General features: G+C 36.9%; 1 protein-coding gene across 1 annotated transcript in view; it reads left to right on the plus strand.

The window, feature by feature from the left end:
- Positions 1 to 15279, plus strand: part of NAV2 (neuron navigator 2) — a gene marked incomplete in the record, with an annotated part of 642501 nt that overhangs the window by 596888 nt on the left and 30334 nt on the right. The window contains 5 exon segments of the mRNA XM_034769789.1: positions 3390 to 3550; positions 7474 to 7662; positions 9483 to 9535; positions 11003 to 11026; positions 11150 to 11224. Of these exon segments, the coding sequence (XP_034625680.1) occupies positions 3390 to 3550; positions 7474 to 7662; positions 9483 to 9535; positions 11003 to 11026; positions 11150 to 11224 (502 nt within the window).

The raw sequence follows: 15279 nt of genomic DNA on the forward strand, positions 1-15279 counted from the left end.
TTACCACGGGTCCAGACGCGGCAGGGAGGCTCCCCCGTCGATGCCACGTACTCCTCTCGCCGAGCTGGAGTACCGGCGTCGACGGCGAGCACTTCCGGGGTCGATCCGGGATCGATTTATCGCGTCTAAACCAGACGCGATAAATCGATCCCAGAACATCGATTGCCTGCTGCCGGACCCTCCGGTAAGTGTAGTCGTACCCTAAGGTTGTGTCTACACTACAGCTTATGCTGACATAACTTATGTCGCTCGCGGGTACATATAAACCACGCCCCTGAGCAACGTAAATTACGCCGGCATAAGAGCTGCTTCCGCTGACATAGCTTCTGCCGCTCGCAGAGTTAGTTTTTTTATGCCCTCTCCCATCAGCATAGAATGTTTTCACCACATGTGCTGCAGTGGTGCAGCTGTATCACTACTGCTGGGCCGCTGCAGTGCTGTTCATATTGACATGACCTAAGTGATAGCAAATTATTGCACTTGCTCTGTGATGAAGGCAGAAGGAAATGGTATGAGGGCATCTTTTGACTTTGAGATACTATCAGTATTCACAAGTAGGTGGCTGCACGCCTCTTTAAATGTATATTTTGAAGCATTCATTTAAAGCATGTTCTTTTATTTTTTAAAGAGCCATTTTTGTTCAGTATGAAAAGGGGAAATAGCAAGGCCACTATTGTGAGCAGATGAAATTCATTAGCATGATACCAAATGCATGTATAACACAATCCACACATGCCTAGGAGGCTTTTTTTTTTTTTTTTTTTGGTTGTTGCATGTTTACTTAGATAGGGTGCATCACTTTTTCCTCTGAAAATGTGATGCAGATGTTTATACTTCTCTCCTCATCCTGATTTTTAATCCTCCCCTTTTGTTCTTCTCTGAAGTTCTTTTCTTTTAACTTTTCTACAGCGACCCACATCTTGATAGGAACACTTTGCCTAAGAAGGGATTCAGGTATTGGTGTTTCCACATAGTATAACAGCTTTTGTTGTGGTTTTGGAGCTTTGCTTTGTGTTTCTGTTGTGGCTGTTCGTGGTAGTCTCTGCTTTTGCAGGGGGTGGCAGCAATCTTTCTTTCTTTCTTTCTTTCTTTCTTTTTAAAGTCCTCAAAGAAGGCCTTTTTCCAACATGTTTCTTTTCTTCATCTAGTGGCTTCACTGCTTGAGCAGGAACTGTGGCTTTTGCTGGCTGAATTGCTGAAAAGCGTCTCATAAACCATCATTGGGCTTGATTTGAAAGCAATAATTTGCAGCTTTTATGGCTAGTGCACTAAACTAGGTGTATTCATTTTCACAATACAGTTCCTGGAACCCTGAAGATTTATTTAAGAAAAAATTGATTTACAACAACTTAATGAACATCTTAGGATGAAATTGAAAAAAAAAATCATTTTAAAATTGTTTGCACTTCAGAATACACTTTTAATGGATCTCTAGAGAGACAATCTGTGGGCTGATAAAAAAAAAAAAAAAACCAACCTGACTAACATTTGGTAAATGTCTGTTTCTGAAACACCATTGATACGTAGGGGGTATTGAAATCTAGAAAAAAAAGCACTGAGAAACATTTTTTCTCCCTTAGTAGACGGAAGCAATTTTAGTGACATTATTTACTTTAAGGCTACAAATTAAATGCTTTAAGTCGATGTTACAGAATTCATGGAAAATATCTGGCCAGTTTAAAACATTTAAACTTTGACTTGCTTTATGCTGCTTTTAGGATCACTGAACCGATGGCTTCAAATTGCAGCTGCATTTTATTCTGCACTATAAACACATTGTTCTTTGTGTCAGCTTTATCACATTGAGCTGGGTGCTAAAAGCATTTCATATAATGAAATTTTTGCATAAAATGTTTCTATGCCTGTCAAATGTGCATCTAGTTAATAAACGCTATCTTTTAAGATTGAAACATTTGAGGGCTGAAGAGGTAGGTATTAATTTTGTATTATTTTTATTTTAAATAGGTGTTAAAATTGACTATTAAAGGCCCCAGTCTACAAAGATGTATGCATGCACATAACTTTAAAGATGCGAGTAGTCCTAAATCAGTGACTATAACTATAGGATTGAGGCCTACGGCATAAGAAGATAATGTACTTTTAAAAAACTCTCTTGGCCAAGTTCTTACAAGGTTCATTGTTGTTCTTAATTGGCAAACAATATTTTACTATATTTAATGCAATCTGGTCACCTTTATGCCTAAATTAGATGTTAAATAGAACTCCAAATTAATATGGGTTATGTTTGACTAATTGTTTTTTAATTTGAAGCCAAACCTCTTTATAAAGGTATTAATTCCCCATAAATATTTACTTTCTAAGACCGGATGACATATCTTAGCAGAGATACAGAAACCCATAAGTAAAATTCCATTGAGCTTAATTGGGTGCTATTTTTAAGATAAAAGGGGCAATAACATTAGGGCTATTTTTGGACAAAAGTTATACTCTTTGAGTAAAAACAAATATAGCTATTATTTACAAGCTATTAGACCTCATGTAGGTTTGGTCATTTTAGCTTTTAAAAAAACATTAAAAGTATCTTGTCATTTGTCATCTGTACCTGTTTGGCGTATTTTATGACTATCTATATATAAGCAAATACTTCTCTTACAGTATTTCAAACTGACATCTGTATCATTTCACATCTCTCATTATTATTATTATTATTATTATTATTGTTATTAGTTGTGCAGCACCTACAGTGGACTAGTTACTTCTCACACAGGTATAAGAACAGGGGGAAAACCCTGCTCTGATTAATATCATTGGGAGTTTTGTTATTTACTTCAGTGTAGCCAGGATTAAACCCAGGTCCTTGCCCTGAAGAGAAGGTTAAACACAGTCTCATTCATAATGATGTAATACTATGAATTTTGAACAAATGTGGTATATTTCCAGGGACCCTATGTATTAATGTCTCCCTAATATGAATCATTGCAATACACCTTGTTTAAAGGCCTACCTTTTAATGGCTCCACTGAGCTGAATCTGATTATAGTATGCCAAAGAGCCATGCTAAAGTACTTCAAAGATGAATTGAGATGTTCAAATAATGATAAAATTGTAGTATAATCTAAAAGAAGAAAAGAAATTCCAAAGTAAGGTGCTGATCCTGCAAATACTGACTTATGTGCTTGACATGTGTTTGCCAAATCAGATCTTAAGGCTCCTTCCCTTGTACTTACCCATTGCAGAATCCATAGTAAAAAGATGCACTTTTTGAACTCCAGTGGAATGAGCTGGGGTTGGGACAAGAGTCTTAATTCAGAATTATATATCTTTTATATCACTTAGTCCTTAAATTTTATCTGAAGATTGTTTTCCCAAATAATATTTCTTTCCAGTATATTTTAAGATAAGTTTTGAAATAATTTCTGGTTTTGTAGGTATACCCCTTCATCCCAACTTCGGAGTCAAGAGGATGCAAAAGAATGGCTACGTTCACATTCAGCAGGAGGCCTTCAGGACACTGCTGTCAATTCTCCATTTTCATCTGGCTCCAGTATAACATCACCCTCTGGAACTAGATTTAATTTCTCCCAGCTTGGTGAGTAATTAAGTGTTATGATAATCAGTGTAACATAATGTGACAGGGTGTACCTGGCCTTTGCAGCTCCCTGCAGTAGGCCCCGCAGTCCTACTTCATCCTGCCTCAGGAAAGGAGCAGTGAAGCTGTCTAGAGAAGCCTCACAGAAGCAGCAAGTCAGAGCCCAGCAGACTCACATAAAAAGAGCTGCAGGGCCTTAGCCAATCAGTTCCTGGGTGGGACCAGAGGGGCATGGAAGGATGCTCCTCTCTGGCCAAAGCAGCTCAAGGGAAACCAGTGTGTGGTTCTGGCTACATTTGCTTAAACTGGGAAAGAGAGGACATGAAAACTTTAACCCTGAGGTATGGGGTGAAGATAAGGAACAAGGTGGGAAGAGGCCCAGGAAAATAGCGCAGCATTGCAGTAACAGGTACGTGGCTGTGTTTATAGGTTCCTGGGTTGGAACCCAGAATAGTGGGCCAGTCGGGGTTCCCCCACCGACCACCACTAAAATTGTGTAAACCCCGAGAAGGTGACAAAGCTTATTGGGAACCCCAGGTGAAAGGCTGAATTTAAAGGGCCCAGAGCTGGTGCTGCCCAGAACCAAAGAGGGCAGCTAGACAGGTTTTGTTGGACTTTTTGCTACCCTGGAAGGGTTTCGTTTTGACTGTGAGACAGCTGAAGGGCTGAGTCACTGAAGCAGGAGCAGCAGGTGCTTAAGAGGTGAGTGCCCCCAGTTACACATGTTATCTATTTTGAAAGTAGTGAATTAGACAATGTACCTTTCTTCTCACAGGTCCAAATGCCCTGCCTAGCTCTGGGTACAGCGTGCTACCATCTAGCTTCAATTCAGGAAGTATTTATCTTGAAAGTAATAAGATAGGCCTTTGGGTGCTGACCAGTCAGCACTGTTCTGTGGTGCGATCAAAAGTGGTACATCTGAATTGACCTTATTCAAAATGGTGCTGTGCGTATAATCAAATGCCCTACATAAGCTATTCACAGGCCTAAACTACTACTAAATTTGGAAGCACCTAAACTTTCCTACGTACTTATATCTACTTCATCTTTAAACTCCAAGCATATTAACAAAACATGATCATCTAAGCTTATAATGAAACCAGACAAAGCTTTATCCATCACAATCACAGACAAGCCAGTGGAATTTTAAGTTGGAAAGTTTACCATCCCTTCATTTGGTAACTTGGATTAAAATAAACACGTTTTTAAATGGAAGAAATGTTAAAGTTGCTTAGAAGAAGCTATAAAATTCTGCTAGCTTTAATTAAATGTACTAGCATATGAAACAAAGTAATTTAAAGTTCCCATAGTCCTGAAATTCTATCCAGTAATAGACTTGCTTTCATCGTAAAAGCAATTGCACACTAATTCCCTGTTCATTTAGGGCCCAGTTTAGATACATAAATCAGTACTTAGGCACACAAGTTGGAACATCTGAAACAGGGGGGTTTCAAAATATTTTATATAAGAAACAAATATATTATTATTTATAAACTTTCATTGTCTTTAAAGAGAGATATACAATATGCTTGAACTCTTGCCTGACACTATTTAAAACCATTTATTTTTCTGTGTAAGTATCCATTTATTTTGTGAGTTAAGCTTTCTGTGTGCTGTATGGACAGTTGTCTGTAGAAATCCTGTTATCACAAACACATCTGTTGTCTGCACCAGTTTAAAATATTTCTTAGTTACCTTTGCAGTTTATTTTGATGTGAAAAACATAAATCCTACGAGGTGACATATATATACTTAATGTACTCTAAACAAAGGTGGTATCTCAGATCATCCATAGTTAAGTTTTTAATTTTTGTATTAATTTTTAAAAATCTATATGCTAGAAAGATAAAGCAATAATATGAAAAAAAGTTAAACCTGTGCATGTGATCGATCTGCATCCTAGTATTTATGGAACAGTTTGTGTACTATGTGATTTGTAGAAACTTGCGTGGTCACTTATTTCCAGTCCAATTTTGAGCTGAAACAAAAATGTCCTAGCAACAATTTGAATGCACAGTAAGAAACAAGCTATAAGCCAATCCAAAATAGTTTTAGTTAAATCAACATCTAAACCAAAATTCCAGATAAATAGAGAGAGGGGGTAACTTCTTAAAGTGTTAGCAGCAAACAAGCTGCATCAGGAGCATTGAATTATATCACTAGTCAAGCCAAACCATATGACAGTCTTTGCAGGCTCAGAAAGTTAAAATGTTGGGGCTTTAAACTACTTTAGAATTTACATGAAGATCAATTATTTGACCATATTTCGTAAGTAATGCAGCTACCAGAAATGAAGTTCATTATGATGTTGTAAATCATTTTTTTCTTAAATAAATCTTCAAGGTTCCAGGAACTGCATTGTGAAAATGAATACACCTAGTTTAGTGCACTAGCCATAAAAGCTGCAAATTATTGTTTTCAAATCAAGCCCAGTGGTGGTTTATGAGATGCTTTTCAGCAATTCAGCCAGCAAAGTGATAGTTAACTTTATCCTCAATAGAAGAGAAAGGTGATTGATTTGGGTTTTATCCTCGGGACATTTTGGGCTCAAGAGATGCCCTGCAATGGAAGTAAACTTCCACTGACTTCAATAGCAAGTGCTGGCATGCAGGGTCAAACCCTTTTGGACACAGGTATAATTATAGCTATTTTCAAAGAAAAAAGAAACTGACCTTTTGTTAGAGAAATAGGAACCATATCTCTGATGATAAATGAGCCCAAGATACCAAGAGAACATAATATCAGATATGAAATTATGAAATCAATAGACAGGACTCAGCAGTCAAATCTTCAACTTGACTCCCAACCAACAGTTTCTCAGTCAGAGAAACAAGTGAATAGTAACAAACCTAATGGAACATCAGACTTCTGGGTGACAAGTTTGGCTGATGTTATCAGTTTTCTCCACAAAGTGATTGAATAATAATAAAAAAAAAAAAACAGGCATAATTTAGCGCATGGACACACACAAAATCCAGAAAAAAGGTGTTCCTGGATGTAGAACTTACATATTCTAAACAACATTGGTCATCATGGGGTATTTGAGGCAGGGGTAATATTTGTATAAAACCCTTGATCTATGTGTTCTGTATGCATGTATGTATGTGCATCACTCAGTTGTAACTTACTGAGATCCCTTTCTGGAAAACAACAATTAAGAAGTGCAGTACTATTATGAAACTAAAATTCTTTGAATTTGTAGCTACTCTTATATCCATATGAAAATGTCAGTCTTTCTTAGAGCTTTGAAGCAAATATTCACAAATTATGCTGTTTATGCAAAAGATCGGGGTTCTTAAACATCATTGCACTGCACCCTCTTCTGACAACAAAAATTATTTCATGACCCCAGGAAGGGGGTCCGAAGCCGGAGGTTGCCTGAGCCCCACTGCCCTGGGTCAAGGGACCCAAGCCCCACCACTTCAGCCACAGGCAGGGGATCTGCAACCTGGTCCTGCCACCCAGGGTTGAAGCCCTAGGGCTTTGGCTTCAACCCTGGGCAGTAGGGCTCAGGCTTCAGCCCTGGGCCCCAGCAAGTCTAAGCCAGCCCTGGCGACCCCATTTAGAGAACCACTGCAAAAGATCATTTAAATTAGTTTGGGCTCTTTACTCCAGTTGGAGAGAGAATTATTCCAAATGAGTTTAGAATTAATTAGTTCCTGCCTATGAGGTGATATTGACATGACTGAGCTTCCATTGTAAACATAAAGACTCAAAGACTGTGCCAAAGCTGACCTTTTTATTTTTAACTTAGTTTATATAGCTCTTGTATGAATCCACTATATTGTAGGAAGGAAAGTAAGCCAAGAAGATATGCAGGCAGAAATTTATATATGATTATAAGAAAACAATCTTTTTTTGGTAGCTGCACAAGAAATAGATATGTGAATTTCCTGTTCTACAATATATTCCTTACTTTTTAGCAAGCCCTACTACTGCGGTCCAGATGAGCTTGTCAAATCCAACCATGCTACGGACGCACAGCCTTTCCAATGCAGATGGTCCTTATGATCCTTACAGTGACACACGCTTCCGGAATAGTTCAATGTCACTAGATGAGAAGAGTAGAACTATGAGCCGTTCTGGGTCATTCCGTGATGGCTTTGAAGAAGGTAAATCAAGCATGTGAAGGCACTGCTAATGGACTGGAAACCGTTTACACTGAAATCAATGGAAAAAAGCTCCATTGACTTAAACAGGAATAGGATCAGACCCATAATCCTACCAATTAAATTATTTAAAATTGAATGTTGTTAAGTGTCAAGTTATTTTGTTCTACCAGTTTTGAAAATGAAGGAGAAAAGGAATGTAAGGCAGAATCAAAAGTCCATTACCATTAATGGAAAGACTCCCATTGATTTCACTGAGTTTTGGATCAAGCTCATAAAATGCAAGAAGAGAAAGACAAACAGATAGTAAGGACTTTGCTGATTTCTGTAGACACGAGTATATTGTCCAGCTCATGTGTAAGACTGAAATTTAACTAAAGGGATTGATGCAGGCAAAAGAATAGCATATTTTAATGGAAGGAATTTCAAACAAGATTTTTTTCTTCTGGGTGCATTTTGAGATTCAGCTTAAACAGTTAAATCAAAGATAGGCTAATATGATTTTCTTTTTTCTCCCCTTTCCATAAACCTACCTTTCAGTGTCAACTAGTTAGTGTGTTTACTTTATTTCATATTAACATTCAGAACAATGATTCAGAAGATTTATGACAAGTATGCAATAAGTGTTAAATTTTTAGGAGTATAAGAACAAATTGTTGCATATAGATTGAACTATGCAAAATATTTTTCCATAACAAGATTAATATTGGACCAAAAGTGGTGGAACTTAATATACAGGTTGGAAGAGAAAAACTTACTATTAGTATTGCAATTTATTGAAAGGCAAGCATGTTAATCTTTTAAGAGGTTACAATTAAAATCTAGGCATTTTCTATGGTTAGATTTCATTTTTCAGGATACATTATGTTGCTACTGTGAGGATAAGGTAGCATGGAGTTTATGTTCACGCAAAGGTCCTTTGGTATCAGCCCCCTACCATCTCTGCATCCCCAAAGCCCTTCCCTCTTGAAGGAAACAGGCTCTGAAAACCTTTACAAAATAAATTCTTTCCTGGGCTGCCTACAGGCTTTGCTGTGGGAGAGTACATCACTAGGTCACTGAGGCAGAGCACACAATCCCTAATGGTGAAATTCTGACTCCACTGAAGTCAATGGGAGTTTTTTTAGGGGGGGTCAGGATTTCACTCTTAAGGGTTGATAAAGACTGGTAGGTTTTACTTAGAATCAGATTCTACTCTGGATTTATACTGGGGTTACTCCATAGACTTTGGTTAATTATTCCACAGTACAACAACCATGTAACCAAGTTGAGTTTGTTACATGGGGTTCCAAAGGGCCTAATTGAGCTTTCTGTGAGATCTTTAGTCAAACAGCCAGTGCTCATATGTTCTCAGTCAGCATGTTAAGATGTGTTATCTCCGTAGGTGCTGAATAACTGATGCCTGTTTGAAATGGAATTCTTTTTTTAGTAAGGCCATCCTGGGGTCAAATTCTCTCCTCGGATACAGGTGATAATCTCCCACTGGCTTCAAGTCACTCAGTCAGAAGGCCTAATAGATTTAATGTTGTTGTTTTATATGAAAAATGATTTGAGGTATAGGAGCCAAATTATTTTTTCCTGTGTGAAGACATTTTATATAACTCTTACCCTTGTAGCAATTTCAACTTACATCTGGATACTTCTGCAAAGATTTGTCTTACAATAAAAAGTTTATGATGGATGATGCAATTTTGTTTACATTCTTATGAAAATTTGCTCTCAGTAGGTGAAAAATCTGCAGTGAATGCTCTGTATATGATTCCATTATGTGCTTACTATATTGCAAACAGATATGCAATTTGTTTATTTTATCTTTCCTTTAGTGCATGGATCCTCTCTCTCCTTGGTGTCCAGTACATCATCTATTTATTCAACGGTGAGTATCGTGCAATGTAAACCCTCAGCAGGAGCCTGCTGAGAAACGTAGTAATAAATATTATTTTGCAGTTGTACAACTTTTTTTAGTAAAACAAATTAATTGATTGGACCAAGTGTGCTAATTGTTTTTGCCATGTAAAGAGGATGGCTCTTTGCATGTAAACATAAATAATGTATGCTACCTATGTAAGGTATTTTTTATGTTCCCAAAAAGGTGTTAATGGATATTTATCACAATACTCATATTAGCCTGTTAGACCCTGATGACCCAGAAGCAGGAGTTAGTCTCTTGAATCAGTGATCCACAACCATTCTAAGGAGGTCTTGATACAAAGGACCATAATGGATAGTCCTGGTCTTTTGTGCCAGCGCCACCCACATTCATTCAATAGATAAAGCCATTTCAGTCTGATAGTTTAGTGATCTGCTAATTAAGAATTCTCTAAGTGGGTCTTAATGCAATGGATTTAATCATTGCAAAGGAGCCATTACTTCTCATTTTGCCAAGAATTTTTGTATTAAAAGTCTTAATTGCATAGTCTCTTAATAATCTGACATTGCAAGAAGATTTAGTGGTATTGTGGGACAAATAATATAATTATAGTGTTTTTTAAAAAGTGTATTATATTATTCTCTTCTAATACTTTCACAAAAGCATCTTACTTCAGATATGTAACATTAAAGGTTACTAAAGGAAAATATATCTGAAAATCTGAACTGGCACTCTGGTCTTTTAAAAACAATGGACAACAATGGAATCTGGGCATTGTGTTAATAGAGGATGACCTTACAAATTGGTATGAAAGTATGATACAACCACACAACTACCATGCATCCATATTTGAAACAATGCTATACTTAATAATGTTATCTTTAAGGGCATGGTCCTGCAATTTTTATTCAGGCAAGTAGTTCTTTTCAAATCAGTGATACTAACTGCATGAAAGAGTTGCAGGATCAGGCCCTAAACCTGTTACCTTTGGTTAAAAAAAAAAAAAATCACCTTGAAAACAAGAACACTTCATAAGTAAGTGCTCACTATGTGAATAAGCCCTCCACCTTCTCTTCCAAAAGTAATTATGGTCACAATGAATGGTGCATGTAAATGTAAGATGTATTTAAAGTATATTATTTTAAACACTGAATATAAGTTTTAGAGTATCAGGATTACTGCTAGTAAATTTAATTTCAAACTAAACAGAGCCAAACATGTTCAGAAATACAGAACTAAGATTATTGATTTAGATTGATATAATGTCAAAGTTTTTAATGGTGAACATGGTGGTACTCAGTGGAATTATTCATGTGAATAAAGTTGCCTGCAAACATCTATATATGCTGAATCAATAAGTAATAAGTAAGGACTCCTATTTTGAGTTTTACTTGTAAAAAAAATTTGACCTATGCTAGTAATGAACTATTGTAAGTTCCTCATATGTTTTTTCCTGATTTTTTTTTGTTGCAGCCTGAAGAAAAATGCCAGTCAGAGGTAAGGAGCAATATGGGTTTTGTAAATATAAACTTTCAATCTAGACACTTTGCATGAGTGTCTTACACCTCTAATTCGGTAGATTACGGTACAATAAACTAATCTTTTAAATACAATATTTAGATTCGCAAGCTACGAAGGGAGTTGGATGCATCCCAGGAGAAGGTGTCAGCTCTAACAACTCAGTTGACTGCTAATGTGAGTACAATTCAGAAAAATCGAGGCTGATAGATAAATTATGTAGTGCACAAATCACCATCCCAGTTTTCCTAATTAGCAAAGAGATCACTAGTCTATAATAATCAATTCAGGTCACATATTTGTTAAAAATAAATATATCCATTTTGGGTCAATCTGAAAACAAAAAGCTGTCTATTCTAGTGTTCAATTGATTATTTAAAAAAAAACATTAAATACAGTTATACTGATTTGGCTATTCCTTTTGTATATGTACAGCATGGAGGTACATAGGTTTGGTTAATGCTGGAAGAGATTCTTTGAAGACTCAGTTCTCATCATAAAAGTGGGTCTTTCATTCACATATAGGTGTCAAAGGGGTCATAAGAGACAGATGAGAATTACAGTGGGTGCCCATGAGAAATGGGAAACCTGATTTAAATGCATTATGTTTTCCCATAGCATACAAACCATGCAACAGTGTGGGTTGATGGCAAGGGTAGACAAAACTGACTCACAAAAGGGGCCCTGAGAACCAGTTTATGGCAGGGTCTACGAAGCATAATGCATCTGATTCAAATCAGAGTGTGCTGTGTTTTCACTTGTTTGCCTTGAGGAATATTCACTACCATGAAATAACTATCTTTGCATGCTGTTTGGAACAAAGGATTGAAAACCAAGGACACATTGGGGTTTTAATCCCCATTGAGTCAACACTGTGTAATCACAGGTGGCTGAAATCCTGGTTAAAAAAAACCCAGAAGCTCACTGGAGAAATAAGTGATTCCAATGTAAATAAGACAAAAATGAATATTGACCATTTAAAAACCATTCTAGGATTATGGGATGGGTAGATGTGAGAATTCAGTTACCAAAGCGGAAATCGTGGCCATTAGCTCTTGAATGAGTGGTAATAGCAAATATATCAACAGGAAGAATGAGTTTGACCTGAGTGATACTATCCTTCACAAAGTGGAAATCAGAACTAGAGCTAATGTATATCAGTGTGTTGGCGATACACACTTGAAAAATACAAAAGGGAAGCCAACTGAATTGTTAACATATAGGTTAAGGAAAGAAAATTAAGGCTACATTTAGTTCTTTGCCACATTCCAGGAGCAAAAAACAAAACAAACCCAAAAATGAAAGTTGTTAACTTTGCCCTGCAGATGCAAAATACCTGACTACATCAAATGATTTCATGCAAACCACCTCATTTGTATCTAATATCTTTTTAAATTCATCTTAATATGTAATGTCTACAGAAAAGTGGGCTTTGCTTTCTTAAATGTAGGCCAGTTCTTTTACAGAGTTTTCTTAAGTTTGTTTTTTTGCTGACAGACTATTCTTGAATTACTCCAGCTTCTGCTCCTTACAACAAATTACGCAACTGTTCATGTAAGCTGGGCTCCATTTTGCACTCAAGGGGCTGCTCTGCCTACTGATTTGGAAGAGTAACCTCTTCAGACTTTAGAGAAGAAATAGTCTCTCTAGGGCAGCAATTACTTCCCTTCTTTGTCTATATTAAGAAGCCATTCAGCATCCCTGCCGTTATTCCTCCTTCAAGGAGGAGGAACTGCTCTTTCCAGAAACTTCTAGTCTCAAAATAGTTTTGCCTGGTGCTTATGGTGCCATTGTCTGAACAGATTGTCCTCCATGTTGACACTCCATTTGCTTTTTGTAAAATTAGCAACATTTATACTTTCTTTTTTCCATTTCATTTTCTCCAGAGTGAATTCAGCACTGCTGTAATGTGCTAAGGCCCTGACAGCCCTGAGTACTGCAGGTCCTTATTTATCCACAAAACAGGTGCAGCTGAGTCACTGGCAGTACAGCCTTCCCCAGACTGTCCTACCAGTGTGCCCCAGCCTGAACCTGGGGTGAACCACCTTTCTGCAAAAGGTTACTTTATTTCCTGTGGCCACTTTGCTGAGACTACCATCGCGGGTGTTTGTTGTGGTGATAATTTTGTGGAAAGGGCTTGTTTTCACTTAAAAGTGAACCAAGACCCACCAACCTATTTCCTATAGCCCACTGATAGGGTTGCCAGTTTGGGTTGGACATATTCCTGGAGGTTTCATCACATGACATAATCTTTAATTAAAGATTAACATTTAATTCCTGGAGACTCCAGGACAATCCTGGAGGTTTGGCAACCCTACTCACTGAACAATTACTAGATAGTAACAACTTATGGTCACTTTAAATGGTTTCAAAAGGGCAACTGAAAATGGAAAGGCTCTGTATCTGTTTACTTATCCCTTGATCCATGCAGTCCCATTCACCGTATGTTTTTCACTTTCTCAAAGATTTTAAATGATATTCCTCATTGTTACTGAACAGCATCCCCCCCACACCCCAAAAGAAATTATTCAATCCAGTGTTTTTAAAATAAACGTTTTGGTTTTCCAACACATGTAGTGGGTATTTAACTTGTGTTATTTTCAGCCATTTTTCTCACAGTCTCAGCCCTGTTTATTTTCATAGGGTCTGAGGGGCATGTCAGCCACATATATCCTCATGTTATTGTACCATTCATGTTTGTTTTCATTGTGAGTGTGAGAACAGTTATTTGGGATAAATCAGCTATGTGCTGATGAAGTACAAGTCTGGAATGGCTACATGAAAGGTTTTACCATTTTGTATATACATAGATGAGAGTGGACAGTTTTAAAAAATATATAGATAGATAGATATATACACACACAATTTGTACTTGCTCAGTGTATGTAATTATTTTTGATCTGAGAATAAAATATCATTAGTTTATTTTGATTATCATCAATTGTCGTGGCAAAGGGTGGGCAAGTATGTATTCAATATTAAGTATATTAATGGTTTGTCAGGGATATATTCAGGATTAACTTTTTGTGAGAATACACTTAATCTGGAATAAGAGTGCCTTATTCCAAATTAGCTTAATCTAGGTAAATTAAGATAATTTGGAATTCAGCACTCTTTATTCCAGAGTAAGAACATCCACAGATGGAATATATTGGGAATTGTTAATCCACTTTAAATTCACAGCCTGCTTATTCTGGCATGGCACTGGGGAAATGATTCTTCTGTCTCATCAAGTTAATTCTTACTATTCCAATCTCTCTCTTCTGGTCGGAGACTGTGTATTAAATGTGATTATTTTTTCTTTGCAGATTGTGAGAATATTTAGTGTCTTATAGATCATGTATTCTGTTGCTACTGCTCGCTGATGTTTTGTTTTTTTAAAGAAAAGGATCAGAGGAAGGCTCAAATCAGAATTTTGGGGCCATTCAGATACAGGTCTAAAATTCCAAACTTCATTACTCTGGCCATTGTCATTATAATGACCTGAATAAAAAATTTAGATCTGACCACCACCAAAGTTCAGGGAAGTTTTAATCATAAACTCAAAAAATAACATATAGTATAGAGGTAGGGTAGGGTAGGGTATGGCAAGAAAGGAGAGATTTAAAAAGAAAATGTCAGGTTATTAAGGGAAATGGGTCCTGAAAAATGGACAATGAGCAAAGTGTTAAGATTTTGAGGATTTTGCTTTCCTTGGGCTAAACACGGCAATTTATTAAAAATAAAAGCCTCCTGCACAGTTCAAAGTTAGAATTAAAACTGATTTAAGATGGAAACTCCATCCTGTGAGACCTAACTCCTGCAATTTATAACGAGGTAGATTATGTACCATTGTGAAGACTCCTGGGTAGAAGTGTATAACAGAAATATTTCTCTTTATTTAGCTTCAAGCAATGAGACTGGACAGGTACCTCTCAGAGAATAGGTCTTCAGTGGTTACAGCTGCCAATTCCAGACATCATCTGGACAAAGAGATCAAAACTCTCCTTTCATAATAAACTGGGGTAGATAGGAAGTGAATGTTGAATTTACAAGTTGCAGATATATGGCTGATAACCTTCATGCCTTTCCTAATTTAAAGCAGCTGTAGACTTACTGTTAGCACTTTTCTCCTCCCCGCCCCCACAGCCCCTATAGTTTAGACTTGTACAACTTTAGAAAATACGTGTTCTTCTCAATACAGCATATAGTATTGTATTATAATATGTTGCAGTCAACATTATAATATGTTG

Source organism: Trachemys scripta, chromosome 4, assembly GCF_013100865.1.
Source record: "Trachemys scripta elegans isolate TJP31775 chromosome 4, CAS_Tse_1.0, whole genome shotgun sequence".
NCBI lineage: Eukaryota > Metazoa > Chordata > Testudines > Emydidae > Trachemys > Trachemys scripta.